Source organism: Barbus barbus (assembly GCF_936440315.1).
Source record: "Barbus barbus genome assembly, chromosome: 41".
NCBI classification, from domain to species: Eukaryota; Metazoa; Chordata; class Actinopteri; order Cypriniformes; family Cyprinidae; genus Barbus; species Barbus barbus.
In genome coordinates this window covers 4,362,201-4,382,322 of record NC_136719.1, presented here as the reverse complement: position 1 = coordinate 4,382,322, position 20,122 = coordinate 4,362,201, and the positions used below count along the sequence as shown (strand labels likewise).

The window sequence follows — 20,122 nt, the reverse complement described above, 5'->3', positions numbered from 1 at the left end:
AAGGATTATGGAGGCCACTGTGCTCTTAGGAACCTTAAGTACAGCAGAAATGTTTTTGTAACCTTGGCCAGATCTGTGCCACAATTCTGTCTCTGAGCTCTTCAGGCAGTTCCTTTGACCTCATGATTCTCATTTGCTCTGACATGCACTGTGAGCTGTAAGGTCGTATATAGACAGGTGTGTGGCTTTCCTAATCAAGTCCAGTCAGTATAATCAAACACAGCTGGACTCAAATGAAGGTGTAGAACCATCTCAAGGATGATCCGAAGAAATGGACAGCACCTGAGTTAAATATATGAGTGTCACAGCAAAGGGTCTGAATACTTAGGACCATGTGATATTTCAGTTTTCAGTTTTTTTCTTGTACCTCTCACTTCTTCACCAGCTGTTCTATTTCATTCAAATTCGTTAAAACAAATTTTCTAAAGTGCCTATTTTTTCTAGATTAAAAAAAAAAAAAATGTTCTAAAAAATAATCTACATTTATAGAAAAATCCCAATACTGAACGCACTATTGCATTATTAGACTATGACTCATATTTCTGTGTTGCTGTCTACTCTATCGCCTAAATTATAAATCCAAATCCAAAATATCTGTGTGCTAAATGTAGTAACTTTACAACAGATAATAATTATGTTCTTTAGCATACAGTATTCTGACCTTTGATAATAATGGGGTGCTACTGATAGCCTTTGCTTGCAGTTTAAAGAGAAAATATTTTCGGCCATACCAAAATGACTTGTGTTTTTTACAAATCTCTGCAACAACGTCCACAAAAAGTCACGGTTCAAGAAATATATATGTATTTTTTTTGCCTTAAGTGCATCTCGAAAAGCCACAAACCTGTAATAACATTGGTCTGTTTTCACATAAACCTATTGTATGAATTAGGAAGACAAATATAACGTTTAAGTCCTGTGGACTAGCCTACTGTACTATTTTACAGCACCAGATGTGAATCATATATATGACTTATCACTGGTTGCCATCTACTGGTGTAATGTTGAACTCAAGAGAATAAGTCACTGAATGAATTCATGAATTAATATTTTTTAGTGAATTGATTCAGTGAAGATTTCAATGAATCAAAATCCTTATTGCAGTTGTGGCTAGAAGGGATACAACTAAGACCGGAAGCTAACAATAAATTACATTTTCTACCTATTAGATTGTGTTTTACACCTGTGCGCTTACACCTACCCCAACCCTAAACCTACCGCTTACAATAATGCAAAAACATTAATTATTGTTGTACAGTGTGACAAAAATTACGCTATGTTGATGTGCGCATGTACAGTAGCCGCAGCTTTATCCCTTCTAGCTGTATCCCCTAACATTTTGACCATTTTATATATCCTCCAACAAATGTGAGATAACACTATGAAACTAATAGTAATAATTGAAATATTTTTCTGTGTATAAAATATTATATTTACATGCCTCAAAAACATGTTCATATAAAATTAGACATGGTTGACAAAACATATTTTGTGCAGTCATATGATTTAGAAATGCTTTTTACTAACTAAAAGCACAAACAGCATGGTTGTTATGACTTACATATTTATGAATAATCAGATATATCTGGAAAATTACATTCTGAGAGAACAAACATGAAAGGATGAATAAATTCAACATAAAAAAATCAATGTTTTAAAGCAACAAAAGATCATACAGACATTTTGGTTCATGTAACAAAAATAAATTATATTTCAACTTGTTAAATTAACCTATTTAAAATGTGCACAAATGGTTATTGTACTACATTATGCAAACATGCAGCTGTATTTGAGAATGAGTGCCAAAAGACCCACATTCTCAAGCTAAAATAGCCTTCAGACATGGCTATGAAAAGAATATCCTTGATAGAGATTTTCCTAATGAAATTCAGAGCCACGTAAGTTCCAGTGCAGTGCATCTTTCTCCTCCTGAAGAGATGTCTCACAGTGCTTTGACAATGATGTTGGCGACTCCATGCACCGGAGGAAGCTGACGGCAGTCGAGAGACACTAGAAGTTTCTGTGGGCCGGCCTCCAAAGGAATAAAATTCTCTGTCAGTGTCACCGTGGCCAAGCTTTCTATATTTCTGAGAAAAAGAACAACAGAGAGAAAGAGAAATCATGTTGTCATTCACAGAAATGTATATATTTGCACAAGTATTATACTGTTATATTGAGTTATTATGGCTGTAAATGGGTTCACAAAATGTGTTGCATTCATACCTTTTATATATATATATATACTGTGTGTGTGTGTGTGTATATAAAGTTGAAATAAAATTTGTTTTTGAACTGTATTTATGTATATACATTAATGTTCAGTTAATGTTTAGTGGTCAGTTAGATTTTTTTTTTATTATTTAAAATACATTTTATTAAATTAATATAATATATTTTATTCAGCAATGTCATATTAAATGATCTCAAATGTATTTCAGTCCATTTCAAATAAATGCTGTTCTTTTGAACTTGCAATTTATCAAAAAATTAAGAAAAAAAACTATCACAGTATAATAATTTTCACAAAAATATGAAGCAGCGCAACTGCATTGATGATAATTAAATAATAATACATAAAAATAAAAAATATATATTGTATATTTATCCTATGAATGGTGAGCATTAAGACAATAAAAGATCTTATGGACCCCAAACTTTTGAATCAGAGTGTAATTACTGTATGTGATATTTTACCAAGCGTGTATTGAACGCAATCATAGACCAAACTGAATTCAACAGCTCACTGTTTCATTATTTAAGTTTACAATGACTGTCTTACCCGTAGGAAACCTCCCTGATGCTCTGCAGTCCCAGTCCTTCAAAGCGAAACTTCACATTCTTCAGTGTGAGCTTAAGTGGGTTCCGGAAAACAACCGTAGCCTTCATTTCTTTGCCAACTACAGCGTCCCCTTCAGGCTGGGAGGAAAACGAGCACACTTTACAAGTGATGCAAGCGAGGTTTAATCTCAATTAATGTACCACATATACAGGTCATTTTCAAAAAATTAGCATATTGTGATAAAGTTCATTATTTTCTGTAATGTACTGATAAACATTAGACTTTCATATATTTTAGATTCATTACAACACAACTGAAGTAGTTCAAGCCTTTTATTGTTTTAATATTGATGATTTTGGCATACAGCTCATGAAAACCCAAAATTCCTATCTCAAAAAATTAGCATATTTCATCCGACCAATAAAAGAAAAGTGTTTTTAATACAAAAAAAGTCAACCTTCAAATAATTATGTTCAGTTATGCACTCAATACTTGGTCGGGAATCCTTTTGCAGAAATGACTGCTTCAATGCGGCGTGGCATGGAGGCAATCAGCCTGTGGCACTGCTGAGGTGTTATGGAGGCCCAGGATGCTTCGATAGCGGCCTTAAGCTCATCCAGAGTGTTGGGTCTTGCGTCTCTCAACCTTTTCTTCACAATATCCCACAGATTCTCTATGGGGTTCAGGTCAGGAGAGTTGGCAGGCCAATTGAGCACAGTAATACCATGGTCAGTAAACCATTTACCAGTGGTTTTGGCACTGTGAGCAGGTGCCAGGTCGTGCTGAAAAATGAAATCTTCATCTCCATAAAGCTTTTCAGCAGATGGAAGCATGAAGTGCTCCAAAATCTCCTGATAGCTAGCTGCATTGACCCTGCCCTTGATAAAACACAGTGGACCAACAGCAGCAGCTGACATGGCACCCCAGACCATCACTAACTGTGGGTACTTGACACTGGACTTCAGGCATTTTGGCATTTCCCTCTCCCCAGTCTTCCTCCAGACTCTGGCACCTTGATTTCCGAATGACATGCAAAATTTGCTTTCATCCGAAAAAAGTACTTTGGACCACTGAGCAACAGTCCAGTGCTGCTTCTCTGTAGCCCAGGTCAGGCGCTTCTGCCGCTGTTTCTGGTTCAAAAGTGGCTTGACCTGGGGAATGCGGCACCTGTAGCCCATTTCCTGCACACGCCTGTACACGGTGGCTCTGGATGTTTCTACTCCAGACTCAGTCCACTGCTTCCGCAGGTCCCCCAAGGTCTGGAATCGGTCCTTCTCCACAATCTTCCTCAGGGTCCGGTCACCTCTTCTCGTTGTGCTGCGTTTTCTGCCACACTTTTTCCTTCCCACAGACTTCCCACTGAGGTGCCTTGATACAGCACTCTGGGAACAGCCTATTCGTTCAGAAATTTCTTTCTGTGTCTTACCCTCTTGCTTGAGGGTGTCAATGATGGCCTTCTGGACAGCAGTCAGGTCGGCAGTCTTACCCATGATTGCGGTTTTGAGTAATGAACCAGGCTGAGAGTTTTTAAAAGCCTCAGGAATCTTTTGCAGGTGTTTAGAGTTAATTAGTTGATTCAGATGATTAGGTTAATAGCTCGTTTAGAGAACCTTTTCATGATATGCTAATTTTTTGAGATAGGAATTTTGGGTTTTCATGAGCTGTATGCCAAAATCATCAATATTAAAACAATAAAAGGCTTGAACTACTTCAGTTGTGTTGTAATGAATCTAAAATATATGAAAGTCTAATGTTTATCAGTACATTACAGAAAATAATGAACTTTATCACAATATGCTAATTTTTTGAAAAGGACCTGTATTAACCTCAATGCATACACATGGATCATTTTGAGTTTAAAACAGAGAAGTCGTTTAAACTCACTTTGATGACAAGGTCTGATGTGCACAGTCTGAAGCGAAACTGGGTAGCCAGAACCTGATTGGTCTCAGTGACGCGTCCAGTGAGTGTGAGCATCAGCATGGCCTGATCCACCAGCTGGTCTTTATATTGATCATAGAGCAGACACCACTCCATAGTCTCAACTATGATGAGAAAGAGAGGAAAATGAATCTCTAATTGGCAACAGTAATTCCATATGAATGCGCCATTATTGCCTGAGTTCTCTCACCTTCATTGGGTTGGAGTTCAACAGGTATCTGGTCTTTCTTCACTGTAGCTTTATACACCCCAGTATAGTACATAATGACCACCTGGCCATGGAGGGTGAAAGTGCGCAGTTCTGAGCTTGTGTTCTTTACGGTGATGGCCAGTTTCACATCAGCACCAAGCTGAGGCTCTTCTCCATCCATGGTGATCTGGATGGAGACATCGTTAGCACTGGAGATGTTGTAGATCGCTGCTTTAGAGCCATACTGACAGGCCGTTTCCACAGCAATGCGCTCTTCCTCTGAATCTAATGAGAGGGACAGCAAATACATAGTGATGTGACGCTCCGGATTTATTTATTAAAACACTGAGACAGACTAAATCCAGAAGAAATGAGGCAACATCTCCAAGACACTTGAAGAAACCTATCGGCAAAGCTACAGTACTGTTAAAAGTTTTAGGCACTTGTGTAAAAATGCTGTAAAAGTGAGGATGCCTTCAACATTCGCTGTGACCTTGGTGTTTAAAACAGCTTTTGTCCAGAATACAGGTAGCTTTGCTGGTGTCTTGGAGATGTTGCCACAGTTCTTCTGGATTTAGTCCATCTCAGTTTGTTTTGTTTCTTCATGTGATTCCAGACAGACTGGATGATGATCAGATCCGATCTCTGTGTGGAGCACTGGCTGTTCTCAGACAAACATCTCACTGGATTATTACAATTAATGGCAAAATGAATGTTTGGAAATGTAAACCGATATTTCCTACTGACACACTACAGCAAAAGATAGAAATAACTGAATTAAACCATTTTTTGTTGGTGAAAATACTAATGACCTAAAACTTCTGCACAGTATTGTATATTACTGTACGTTTTCAAGGTATCAATATACTTCATACTCATCTCCGTTTCATAAAAACATATTGTTCCTCGTAATGATGTTCAGTTCGTGAGCTAGCTGATTCTTTCCAAAGAACCTGTTGAGTCGATTTGCTCTAAATGATTAACCATCATCAGATTGCAGCTGTTCAACAGCTCATTGATTCAGTGATCCAGTCAGAGCAATTCTCCTCCAGCTAACAACTCTATTAAAAATCAAGTACATTCATACTTTTAGTCAAGTATATAAAAGAAGTACTTTTACTGGAATAATATGTTATTACTTTTCCTCAGGTAATTGATTTGTGTACCTTGTCCACCGCTGATGAATACGACGTGCATGTGTTTTAAACTAGATCAGGATTCTCAGATGTGTGAAGGAACCATGCTAATGCCTCATAACATCAGAAAGATTCAATTCATTTTTTTTACCTTCTGGATGTTTGTAGAGGTGTGTGATATCCTCACGTTCATCAGAGCCAACTGCTTTAGTGCTGATGCAGCGACCTATTGCTTTCTTCTTAATTTGGACGGGAGTAAAGGTGCCATCGGCAGTTCGCTGCCAGTACACTTTATCACTGTTCACCTTGAACAAAAAGAGCAAAGCATTTAGTGCCTACAAGTCTCTTTGGGCCTCATTTAAAACAAAAAAAGTCATAATATAGAGGTTTAGGTATACCTCTGCAAATACAAATGGTGTGTCATGCTTGAGGTAAACCTGTCCATTCCGGACAGCTGCGATAGAAGCGGGACCACAACGGAAAACGCCCTGACTGGTCTCCTGAGGGGTGGCATCTACTACTTGCCACCCCCCCATACCCGCCGGTAGGTCTGGACGGGCCATCCAGCAGTCATTCCACACATGGAAGTTCCTGTAGACAGGAACATTTGTATGTTTTATGCCTTTTTTTTCTGAAGCTAATGCTTTTTGAATAGTACAGTATATGCACTTTCAGATTTGTGCAATTATAGTGTACTCTTCAATGTTTTAGACAGTTTTGTGAATGAATTTAACTAACCAGACAGAATCTTGATTGAGCTCCTCGATCGGCTCGTAGTTCTCATCTAAATACACATCTGTTGTCAAGGAAACATCTGTGTCATGAGCAGACTCGAAGTTTGTAACGCACCGGGTTGGAATCCCTAAACACCTCATCACTGAAAATAGGAAAGATGTGTTATGCTCAAGTCAAATGGATGTGTTCTTACTCATCCTCAAACGCATATTCATACCTGAGGTGGTGACCCCAGAGAAGACCCAACACTGTCCATATCTAACCGGTGTTCCTCCATTCTCATAGTACTGTCTCAGAATGTCACTGCTACCACTCCAGAATGTGGGGGCTGTGCCATTATCGTACGTACCCGACCAGTTGCCTACCAACACACCGTTGTCATCAGGAGAGTTAATCTGTCAAACATAGGACAAACATGATTCATCTGTTGTATTCAGATATATTTAAGAGGTTGCATTTTTGCATAGTTCAGTCATGAAACCCTTTTGAGTTCTTTCAAGCTGACAGCAGTCAATTAGTATCTATTTTCTATCTATTTATTTCCTGCTGTGTGCCGTGATCATTTTCTTTAGCCCTCCTCCTCCCCAAAACCACTGTTTAGATCTACTACATTAAATATAAATGTCCTAAAAAGTTTTTAGTGATGCTATAGAAGAACCCCTTTCAGTGAACTATTCCTAGAAGAGCTTTTCCTAAAAAAAACTTTTTAATAATCTAAAGAATCTCCACTACAAAGACTCTTTTGTGCTCTGCAAGGGTTCAACGGATGTTAAAGGTTCTTTATGGAACTATAGATGCTAATAAAGAACCTTTTTGAAAGGTTTACTATGCAGCATGTATCCTAATATTTTGGAAGTTTGAGTCTGAGGTTTGAAAAATATTGCAAATTGAAAAAAAGAAAGGTTGATATAATTCTGTATTGTATCCTTTTAATTGTGACCCCCTTAATTCTGAGTATGTTTCAGCAGGACTGACTGACTCTTATAACAAAATGCTATTAAATCTATTTCAAGAGTTGTCATGAAGTAAAACATGATTCAAATGATCAAACATATCTGCATTTTTTTTCCTTTTTAGAAGAAATTTGTTTATTAATATTATCAATTAATAACAATAATTTATTAATAACATAGCAATTAAAAGATCGTAACTAGCAATGTTTATGTTTACATTTATTTCAATCATCACATAGTTCACCCCAAAATGAAACATTTTACTCACCCTCATGTCGATCCAAACCTGTAAGACCTTTGTTCATCTTTGGAACACAAATTAAGATGTTTTTGATGAAATCCAAGAGCCTTCTAACCCTGCTTAAGACAGCAACACAGTTGAAACGTTTTATAGCCCAGAAAATTAGTAAAGACATTGTTAAAATAGTCCATGTGACGTGGTTCAACAGTAATGTTATGAAGCTACGATAATACTTTTTTGTGCACAAAGAAATAACTATTTGACAATTTCTTCTTTTCCGTGTCAGTCTTTGACGCACGTTCACGAGAGTACAACGAAGCATATTCTCGTAGCTTCATAACATTATGGTTGAACCACTGATGTCTCATGGACTATTTTAATGATGCCCTCTCTACCTTTTTGGGCCTTGAACATGTCAATTGTGTTACTGTCTATGCAGGGTCAGAAAGCTATCGGATTTCATCGAAAATATCTTAACTTGTGTTCCAAAGACGAACGAAGGCCTTACAGGTTCGGAATGACACGAAGGTGAGTAATTAATGACAGAATTTGCATTTTTGGGTGAACTAACACTTTAAGCACTAAGGTTTACAATGCGTAGCCTAGGATGTGCTGCTTCTGCATGAATAGGCATACATAAATCCCGTAACAGATGTAGACAGGTGGAGCTGGGGCAGGTAGAGGGCTTCAGAGAAACACTGCACAGCAGCTCCAGAACACACTGAACCAGAACCTGTTTAAATACTGAGCAAGCAAGCACAGTTGTGCCATGTAGTAAATGATGTGATTTCTATCAAACTGCACCATTTAGAGTTTCATGACTCAAATAGATATTAATTAGATTAATATTAGTGTGTCATCGTAAGTGGACCCCAGTGGAAAATAATAATGATATGACCCCTTTAATAGGAGCATTCAAACTCACCATTGCAGACAAAAGCCTGACCACATTGATAGGATCTCCAAATCCTGAAGCTGGGGCTCCACTGCACTCCAGCAAAAACAGACACGCAGGAAGAATGTCCTTCTCAAACTATAATACAAGGAAGGAGCAAATCTTTCATTTCATTTAATCTTCTGATTTTTTAAATCTGGAGAATTGAGATCTGATTTTCTGCCACACGTTAAAGCCAAGAAGGAGCCTAGTCACTTTATATTTGATTAAACCGCAAGATGTATATGGACGGGTTGCTCTGACCTGGCCAAAATTCCACGGCCTGTCTCCGATCTGGCTGTCAGTTCCATAATAGATGATCCCCATGTCATTTAAAACAAACTCTCTTCTCTCTTCCTCTTTATCCATGTACACAGAGTCATCTAGGACACAAAGAGAAACTGGATGATTCAGCCTCTTGGAATGATTTCTTTAGAGTGTACTGAAAGCAAAAAACAATCAAAACTTTAACTCCTACTACACTTTAATTGACTTATTTCCCAAGGAATGATATACAGTATTTGTACTGATGTACTTGTATTTACTTTATTTATTAGTCTAAGTCATTTTTACGGAAGCGTATTGCATTCACTTGAGGAAAAAAAAATCTACTCTGTTTTTCTGAATTAACGAGTTAATTATCTGAGAATTACGAGATAATTAAGTCATTAATTCAGAAAAACAGAGCAAAAACTTTTTTTTAATGAAAGAGTATCTCGTAATTCTGAGATAATTAACTCGTTAATTCAGAAAAACAGAGCAAAAACTTTTTTTTTCATGAAAAATTATCTCGTAATTCTGAGATAATTAACTCGTTAATTCAGAAAAACAGAGCAAAAACTTTTTTTTTCATTAAAAATTATCTCGTAATTCTGAGATAATTAACTCGTTAATTCAGAAAAACAGAGTAAAAACTCTTTTTTTCATTAAAAATTCTCTCGTAATTCTGAGATAATTAACTCGTTAATTCAGAAAAACAGAGCAAAAACGTTTTTTAATGAAAAATTATCTCGTAATTCTGAGATAATTAAGTCGTTAATTCAGAAAAACAGAGCAAAAACTTTTTTTAATGAAAAATTATCTCGTAATTCTGAGATAATTAACTCGTTAATTCAGAAAAACAGAGCAAAAACTTTTTTTAATGAAAAATTATCTCGTAATTCTGAGATAATTAACTCGTTAATTCAGAAAAACAGAGTAGATTTTTTTTCCTCAAGTGAATGCAATACGCTTCCGTACATTTTTGTCCAAATAATGGTTGTCATAATTTAAAAGACTGCTACATTTTTGTAATCATACATTATGGAGTGAGCAAAATATTATGCTAGTGGTAATTATAATTTAATAAGTTAAATTAATTGAATATCAGTTAAATTATGTAAACGTTATAATAATTAATGGATACAGCTGCAAACGTCAAGAACTCGACAGGATACAGACATTTGATGCGTTTAAAACAAGTTACTTTTCATGCTAGATTAATTAAATCTGTGTGTAACAGATTTACAGATTTACAGTTAACGTGAGATTTGTGCTTTAATGTTTTTAAGAATAGCCACGAGTCTCTAAAGGGTATTGTACATATGGAAATATTTTTTCGTATGTTTTTTGTATTCCCTCTCTCTCACTCCACCCTTGTTTGTACCTTCACTCCAGGGGTTGAACAGCATGTAGATGTCGTTGTCGGGACTGTATTCGGACATGGCCTCACCCGTCGGGGAAGATGTTGCAACGCAGAACTTGTATTTGCCGATAGCAGCAGTTGGTGGAGAGTTGACAGACAGTTTGATTATTTTGCCTGTCTGCTCAACTATCTTGGCCTCCCAGCATTCATCCTGCAGATCGTCCACCAAAGGAACAATCACATGTGTGCCTTTGGATACATCTGGGAGATTACCTGAAAAATATATGCACACAAACATATAGAGTGACAAATTCAAAATTAGGTAGCATGACCATATCCATAGACGCAGTATGATGTATACAATACCGTTCAAAAGTTTGGCGTACAAACACTTTTTTTCAATGTTTTTGAAAGAAGTCTCTTATGCTCACAAAGGCTGCATTTATTTGATCATAAATACAGTAAAAGCTACAAAAGTGATATCATTGCAATTTATAATAATCGTTTTCTGTTCGAATATATGTTAAAATGTCATTTATTCCTGTGATGCAAAGCTGAATTTTCAGCATCATTACTCCAGTCTTCGTTTCTTCTTATTATCAGTTGTTGCATAATATTTGTTTGTGAAACCAGTGATCGTTTCTTTTCAGGATTATTTGATTTATAAAAAAAAAAATCTAAAGAAAGGCATTTATTTAACCCCTTAACTGCCATCCCCATTTTTGAAAATTCGCGAAAAAGTAAACTTAAATTATTAATAATTCATGAACGCTTTTGAATACAGACCTAAGGTCGATCTCTTTTTAAAGATGACCATTAGCAGATTATCACAGAAGTGACATCATTTAATAAAATTAAAGTATTAAGAAGTTTAAATTTACCGTAAAACAAATGTATTATACTATTTTTATTTTATTTTATATAAAATAAATATTTTAAAAAATAGTTAAAAATCTAAAATTGCTATAAAATTAAAGCCATGTCTACATAAGTTGTGTTCCAAATTTGAAGTTGATATACAAAAAAAATTGAGGTTCATTTTTTTTTATTTTGTTTAGGCGTTATACCAAAAACAGCCACCGGGGTTCCATTCAAAGGCCATTGAATTTTTTGTTGATGCATTTCTGGCACAAATGTAACAATTTATCTCTCAATATTACATGTATGACTAAATAAACACCAATTATGACCTTTCCAATTTACATAAAAAGTCCGTAATACATTTTGTAATATGACACCCCCGCTAAGGGCGAGGAGACCGCTAAAACATTTTGAAATACCATTTCTATGGTAACGCAATGTCTGATTTCAAAATAGTTTTCACAGGATGAGATTTTGAGATTTTAAGCTTTCAAATGGTATATAACATATGATGATATACACAAACAACACACAGATTCGAGGTTAGCGTGCTTAGGCCTCATGTTGGGCTTGTAGTAAGTTGGCAAACTGACCTAGTTTCAGATCTAATTTAAGTGTATCTGTCTTTGAGTTGAAAGCCCGTGTGAGCTGAATCAGCATCTGGAAGGTCTGGCCTCTGCGGATGATGAGGTGTTCGCTGTGATAGCGATCGGTATGATGCTCCAGACGGTTCTGCTCTTTGCTGGATTTGAGAAGGTCTATGGACTGTACCTTCAGTAGAGTATCTGATAGAGATAGAGAACGAGTTTTGATGTTATGTGTTTTATATTTATACAGAATTGAGAATTCTTACTTCTGTAGAACACAAAAGGACGTTGTCCATACAATGTTGTTAAAATGATCTTCCTTTGTGCTCCATGGTAAGTGAATGATGACAGAATGTTCATTATTAGGTAAATATATAATAAGAGTTATTTTTGGAGCCAAAACACTCAGTGCATTTCACATCTGATTAGGTTACCTGTGTCTGTCATCTCAATGCTGCCTCCATCATTCGGAGGATCTGTGGCGACTTCATCAGTTTTCTTGTGGAAGCAGCAGCACTGCCGGAACCATGTGCTACATGTCCACTTTGTGTCCGGCTTCTCTGGCTTCACCTTGTCTGGATCCTCCAGCATAAGAGTACCAGAGGGAAAGCGGCCAATGGCAGAGCGGTTTCTGATTGATAATGTTTCTACAGGCATACTGAGAAATAAAACAGAAAACTGGGCATTTCTGAAGGAAACCCACAATCTTAAATACTAACTTGTCTAAGATGGTTTCTATTTCTCTGTTCTTTTCCAATATTGTTCCTTCTGACTAAGTGCATTGTCTATTCATATTTCAAATACACGTCAACTTTACACGTTTTTTAGTTTTTTCACTATTCAACAGTTTATGTAATCACTTTTTCACATTATTTGGTGAGCATAGTGTACTAATGTACAGTTAGCCGGTTATAATTGCAAATTAAACCCAGATCAGTTGATTAATATTCAAAAGTTGATTTCCTGGACACAGTTTCTACTTGCATAATGCTTTTAACTCTAATCAATATCCGCTCAAATTAAGTCAATATACTGTATAAAACCTTATAGTCATTAAGATGGTATAAATAAACTATTTTATTCAGCAATGATTATTGATTAAATTAAACAAAATGACAGTAAAAACGTTTATCATGTTACCAAATATATATATTTCAAATAAATGTTGTTCATGTGAACTTTACATTCATAGGATATCATAGATTTGGCATATATCTGTTTCTGTAGGGTGTTTTATACGTGCCATTTTTCCCAGACACGTACTGGTCAGGATTTCTACATTGCCTAAAATATCTAGGTTTTGGCTTTGTTTGCGTGTGGTGTATGACTTTGGGTCCTTATGATTTCGAAACGCTCTCGAGGTACTTTGAATCAAAGCAATATAGAAATCCTGGCCAGGACATGTCTGGGAAGAAAGGCATGTATGGCCCTAATTTCTGCTAGTCATGACTGATAAAGTGTTATGATGTTATTGAACAAGTCCTTACAACTTGAAGTGTCATGATGCATTATAAAACTTCATTTAACTTTATAAAGTTAATGACTATATTACATTATTATAATGTGTGTGTGTTTAATGGCCTGTCAGATGTGTTACTTTTGTCAACTGTGTGGTTTTTATGTTATAAATCTTTTAATTGTGAACTAAACCGTCAGACAAAAAGACAGGGATATCTCTGGAGATGGATGTCTTTGGTAAGGATGGCGAATAACGCTAAATTTAGCATACTTTGGATTTAAGTTGAAGAAAGTTTCATCCTTCATGACAGCATCTCACAGAACGGCCATTATGATGCCCCAAATTCATATTTTCACATCAGTTAGACAGATAACATCAAAAACGCTGGTGAAGAGACTCAAAAACCTACAAACTAATGTGTTCTCAAACATGTGGTACTTCATTCATGTTTCATTTGACAGCATTTGTCCGTAACACAGTTGACAATGAATCAAACGGTAATTTGCATTATATTTAAAAAGACATTAGAGCTTAAGCTTGCCAAATGATTAATTTAGCACATTATTATTCAACCACCTAGTTTATTTATCATAAAAGAGTACTAATTTTCTGACTTCTTGGCTGACCTGAAATGTACCCCTAAATATAGAATGACTCAGTAATGGTGATCTTATGACGGAAACTAATTATGTTATATTTTGTCTGGTTTTAAACAGGACTATTTTCAGTTGAGTTCCTTTCATATAATGATAAAGAGTTTTCTTACTTGTTAGCAGTCTTAGATGTTTATAGAAGTGTCCTGTTTATGCCCGTCTCCACTCTAAAAATACCCGTAGACTCATGTGAGGGATTGAGCAGTGTTCAGTGCGAATCAATCAGCGTTTAATTTAGCATTGAACTGAAGTTTCTAGCTTTAAGCATTATGTAGGGGTAGGGCTAACAGTTCTGAGGATAGCATGAGAACTGGTTTAACAGGATGACTTCTAACGTGTGCCACTACGACATGCGGTGAATGGAAGATGACAGCCAGATTAGCCTGGTCAATCTACCAATAAAATGTAAAACTGAATGTATGAATCATTGATTTTTAAAATAGTACACCAACATCAACGGATGAAGGGATTCAGCATCACTATGTAGTCATGGGTGACTGTAACAATTAACCACACGTGAGCACGATTACTTATGATATCATTTCTCCAGCACACGTTTAGTGAAAGTTCGTATATCTGGTTATTGGTGGAGTTTGGGCAGGGCGTATCAGTCGAAAGAAAGCATTTAACCACGGCCTCATCACACCGTTGGCAGCAGTGTGTCACGTTCACAAAGATGAATCAGTTAAGTTGCATCACCTAGCGATATATGCTACTGTACACACATCTGTTTACATTCATTCATTACAGTTCAACTGATGAAACATTTTTAAAATATACATATTTTTTTCAAGATGGAAGGTCAAGATCAAAATCAATTCAATTCAATCATTTAAATAGCAGTTATGCCGATAAGGGTTTTTGGCCTGTCCCTCACTATAATTTTTCTTTTTCAGCAGGACTCTTAATTTGCAAAAAATAAAAATACACAAAAAAAATCACATTTGCATATTGTTTTAAATACAGTCTCATTGTTAAGCAATGTTTTTGGCATAAGAATGTGTTTGAAATCGTACTTTTCAGGGTAACAGGGATGGATGTTAGGTCTCACCTTGTTTTTAAAGATCGTCTGTGTAAAATTCAAACATTTTATAGGTGCCCTGGCTGTATTATTGAGCTAAGAAAGTCAAACCAAATTTCACTATACATATCTTGGTCTGGTCATCAGGATCTGATCATCTTCCTTGCCTAATAATTGAACCAGATCAGTATATTTGAAGTTCTGAGGGGACACAGACAAACAGATGGATGCATTATCTAATTAAAATACCCTTAAACATTAGATCTCTTAGAAACGTTATGTGCTAAATCAACAATGAACTGACTTAAACTGATTGTCAAACAACTATAATGCACTTTAAAATGGTAAAACTTAACAGTCATGTGTGTGTCATGCCATTACTCTGTCAATCCTGTTTCTGTCATCAATTTCATAAAAATTTTTAAAATGGTATTTGATACAGCCTTCCAGGTTTTTCCGATGTAACTTTATATTTTATTTTGGACAAAGCCATTTTTTTACATCTCTTGTAAAAACATTATCTTTATTGATTAAAGTGTTCATCCTCCAAAATTAGGATGTTTTTTTGGCCATCTGAATAACAAATTTAAAACTAAAAAAATCTAATTTGAAACAATCTCATCTCAGGCTATTTAAAAAAAAAATGCTTAAACTTACTTTATTTTTCCATTTTTTGACGAGGACAATTTTGTGGACCGGTCGGATCAATGGACTGATCCATTAGTCAGCAGCTGTTAGTCACCGGAAACCTTTTACAATCTTCAATAGTGAATGAGATCAATACCAGCAGAATAAACATAGCAACAACTTAATATTGAGTTTCTTAACGTCTATTATGTAAAGACACTTGGCTTTTCTTAAAGGAAAGCTACTAATCATGCAACTGAATGAAATGATTCACCTCATTGATTTGAATTTGTATAGTCTTTAGAGAACATAAAATGCAACACAATATGAAAACTTCCACTGTAATTACTGCTCAACAAACATAACTGCTTTATAATAATTACTAAACATCTATGCATTAAATGTAATTTGCCTTTTGTAGTCATAAACACCACAACTAACAATTTACTCCAAACACCTACACATCCGTCTAGATAAACAACTAAAAGCAGCACAATGGAACACAAAAACATAATGTGGCTTACCTCCATCTACTCCTGATTACTTGCTAATAGTCAGATTATTAATGTGAGCTACATGTCTGTTCAAAATATACCATTATCTATAACTTAGAAGGATGATATCTATTTTTTACTTTAGATTATATGTATATCTGTAATGACCAAACAACTTAACCTTATAATGCACATATCATTTGGACTTCTAAGTGTTTTTGAACACACACAACACTTTTCAGCATCTTAATGAACTCTTTCTTTGATATATTGATCTCAGTCACCACTGAATCTAGATCTGTCTCTATCAGAAAGAGATGCATTAACGAGAACACTAGTGCGCTATTTATGGAGGCAATATCATTAACACCAAGCATTTCTGCAGACTCTGTTGATCTTCTCCTGGAGTCATTTAACTCAAAAGTTAAGAATGTTATTGATGATATTGCACCGATAAAGGTCAGCAAGAAGACGGGGAAACAGAAATCAATTTGGAGAAAATGAACAGCAGTTCAGACAATGCAGAAAGACAATGCAAAAAAGCTGAGCGGATGTGGCGGAAGACAAAACTCGAAATTCACTATAGCATCTATAAAGACAGCCTTCATGCTTTCAATGTGGAACTAGCCACAGCTAGACAGACTTTCTTTTCAAACCTTATAAACAGTAACTTAAACAACACCCGCACTCTTTTTGCGACTGTTGAGAGACTGACAAACCCCCCAAGTCAGATTCCCAGTGAAATGCTCTCCGACAGCAAATGCAATGAGTTTGCTTCCTTCTTTTCTGAGAAGATCAATAATATCAGAGATTGGCACATCCTCAAGTTATGCAGAGGTCACACAGATTCGACCGCAATTTAAAAAAGAAGTGACTATGTGTGTTTTTAAAGAAATTCATAACAAAATGCTGGAAGAAATAGTACAGCACCTTAAATCTTCAACCTGCTATCTTGACACACTTCCCACATCCTTTTTCAAAAATGTGCTTAACTGTTTAGAAGCTGATCTCTTAGAAGTGGTGAATGCCTCACTTCTTTCTGGGACTTTTCCAAACTCCCTTAAAACTGCAGTTGTTAAGCCCCTTCTGAAAAAGCGCAATCTTGATAACACCATGTTGAGCAACTATAGACTCATATCAAATCTTCCTTTCATAGGTAAGATTATTGAAAAGGTAGTTTCTAATCAGCTGAACAACTACTTCAAGTCAAATGGATACCTGGACAATTTTCAATCTGGTTTCCGAGCGCATCACAGCACAGAGACAGCACTCATTAAGATAATAAATGATATTCGCGTCAATTCTGATTCTGGCAAAATATCAGTGCTGGTACTGCTAGATCTTAGTGCTGCGTTTGACACTGTCGATCATAACATACTTTTAAAGAGACTGGAAAACTGGGTCGGGCTTTCTGGGATGGCACTCAAATGGTTCAGGTCATACTTAGAAGGGAGAGGTTATTATGTGTGTATAGGAGAGCATAAGTCTAAGTGGACGGCCATGACATGTGGAGTCCCACAAGGCTCAATTCTTGCACCGCTCTTGTTTAACCTGTATATGCTCCCACTAAGTCAGATAATGAGAAAGAACCAAATATATGATATGCAGATTTACCTAGCCTTATCTCCAAACGACTACAGCCCCATTGACTCCCTCTGCCAATGCATTGATGAAATTAACAGTTGGATGTGCCAGAACTTTCTTCAGTTAAACAAGGAGAAAACTGAAGTCATTGCATTTTGAATCAAATATGAAGTTCTCAAGGTGAATGCATACCTTGACTCTAGGGGTCAAACAACTAAAAATCAAGTCAGAAATCTTGGGGTGATTCTGGAGACAGACCTTAGTTTCAGTAGTCATGTCAAAGCAGTAACTAAATCAGCATACTATCATCTCAAAAATTTTGCAAGTATTAGATGTTTTGTTTCCAATCAAGACTTGGAGAAACTTGTTCATGCCTTTATCACCAGCAGGGTGGATTACTGTAATGGTCTCCTCACCGGCCTTCCCAAGAAGACCATTAGACAACTGCAGCTCATCCAGAACGCTGCTGCCAGGATTCTGACTAGAACCAGAAAATCTGAGCATATCACACCAGTCCTCAGGTCCTTACACTGGCTTCCAGTTACATTTAGGATTGATTTTAAAGTACTTTTACTTGTTTATAAGTTACTCAATGGCCTAGGACCTAAATATATTGCTGATATGCTCACTGAATATAAACCAAACAGACCACTCAGATCATTAGGATCGAGTCAGTTAGAAATACCAAGGGTTCACACAAAACAAGGGGAGTCTGCTTTTAGCTATTATGCGGCCCGCAGTTGGAACCAGCTTCCAGAAGAGATTAGCCACATTTAAATCCGACTCAAAACTCATCTGTTTAACTGTGCATTTGTTGAATGAGCACTGTGCTATGTCCGAACTGACTGCAATACATTTTATGTACAATCATTTTCTTTACATTTATTTTAAATCATTTTCTATATCATTTTAAAATTCCTTGTTTTTATTATTTTTATTTCCATGTTTTTATTGATTTTAATGTCTATTTCACTTTCTTTTATATAAAGCACTTTGAATTACCACTGTGTATGAAATGTGCTATATAAATAAACTTGCCTTGCCTTATAAGACCCCACAGACTAACAATACAGTAGAAGGTCCCCAAAGAAACCAGTTAGACACAGACATGTTTCTTTATTGGTATGGAGACTCGTACCTGCAGCTTTCACACCACAAATGCTTGGCTTTTGTCTAATTCATACAGTACAACAAACTCATAGCCAGATTTTTGCATCTTCACTGATACATTGCAAGAACAATATCTCTGGCCAAAAAAGGACCCTCGGGACTTCGAGAGCTAAAAGCAGATGTGGCAAATAATTTTTCTCTATCAGCATGCAGTGTGCAGTTTGTATAGAGGTCAAACTTTATTTGAAATGTGCACCGTCATTTATCACACAAACACATAAACATACAGACAAGATGCTAAATGTTTTTAAAGGCATAGTTCAGCCAAAAATTGTATTTGTTCTCTTTCCAAACCTGTATGTTATTTTTGCCATTTAAGCACCTCTAATAACTAATATCTGAAAATATTCCCCTCCGACTTCATTTACATTACATTAGGACTGTTATTGAATGGAAACGAGCAGCATAAACATTCATCAAAATATCATTCAGCCTACCAAAATACAGATCAATGACTGAATTTCCATTTTTGGTTGAACTATCCCTTTAGGTCCAGTACATGAGTTAGTGAGTTCATTACACACACACACACACACACACATCAAAGGGCCAGAGCAGTAACCAGTGGCAGGAGCTGGCTCAGTTCAGACTCTACGTTGGCAGTTTTGTGGACAGGGTTTCCACGCAGGTCCAGTCTGGTCAGTTTGCTGCAGGACGCCAGTGACTCAAGATCAGACAGCTTACGGATTTCTAAAAGATGCGTTAAGAAAATATTTTTTTATGGTTCAGTCAGAGTACCACAATGACATTTGTGACCCTGGAGCACAAAAGCAGTTTTAAGTCGCTGGCGTATATTCATAGCAATAGCCAAAAATGTGTGGGTCAAAATTATAGATTTTTCTTTTATGCAAAAAATCATTAGGATATTAAGTAAAGATCATGCTCCATGGAGATATTTAGTAAATTTCCTACCGTAAATATATCAAAACTTAATTTCTGATTAGTAATATGCATTGCTAAGAACTTCATTTGAACAACTTTAAAGGTGATTTTCTCCATATTTAGATTTTTTTTCACCCTCAGATTCCAGATTTTCAATAGTTGCATCTCAGACAAATATTGTCCGATCCTAACAAACCATACATCAATGGAAATATCATTTATTCAGCTTTCAGATGATGCATTAATCTCAA

The 20,122-nt window shown here is 36.1% G+C and overlaps 2 protein-coding genes across 3 annotated transcripts in view; both read right to left on the bottom strand.

Moving 5' to 3' along the window:
* Positions 1-1,413: 1,413 nt before the first annotated feature.
* On the bottom strand, positions 1,414-12,638 carry LOC306860488 (protein-glutamine gamma-glutamyltransferase K-like; the record flags this gene model as incomplete). Its single annotated transcript, XM_079402223.1, has 13 exons — positions 1,414-2,087; positions 2,780-2,916; positions 4,664-4,824; positions 4,911-5,195; positions 6,198-6,351; positions 6,445-6,637; positions 6,785-6,923; positions 6,999-7,176; positions 8,901-9,008; positions 9,174-9,292; positions 10,555-10,806; positions 11,988-12,179; positions 12,416-12,638. 13 exons carry the CDS (start codon positions 12,636-12,638, stop codon positions 1,943-1,945), a joined length of 2,286 nt encoding a protein of 761 aa, XP_079258349.1. The 3' UTR covers positions 1,414-1,942.
* Positions 12,639-18,917: 6,279 nt separating this feature from the next.
* Positions 18,918-20,122, bottom strand: part of LOC306860528 (geranylgeranyl transferase type-2 subunit alpha-like) — a 17,494-nt gene continuing 16,289 nt past the window's right edge. For both annotated transcript variants that reach the window (XM_079402254.1, XM_079402255.1), the window contains exon 17: positions 18,918-19,679. In XM_079402254.1, coding sequence (XP_079258380.1) covers positions 19,531-19,679 — 149 coding nt within the window. In that variant the 3' untranslated portion in view covers positions 18,918-19,530. The remainder of the gene's footprint in view (positions 19,680-20,122) is intronic.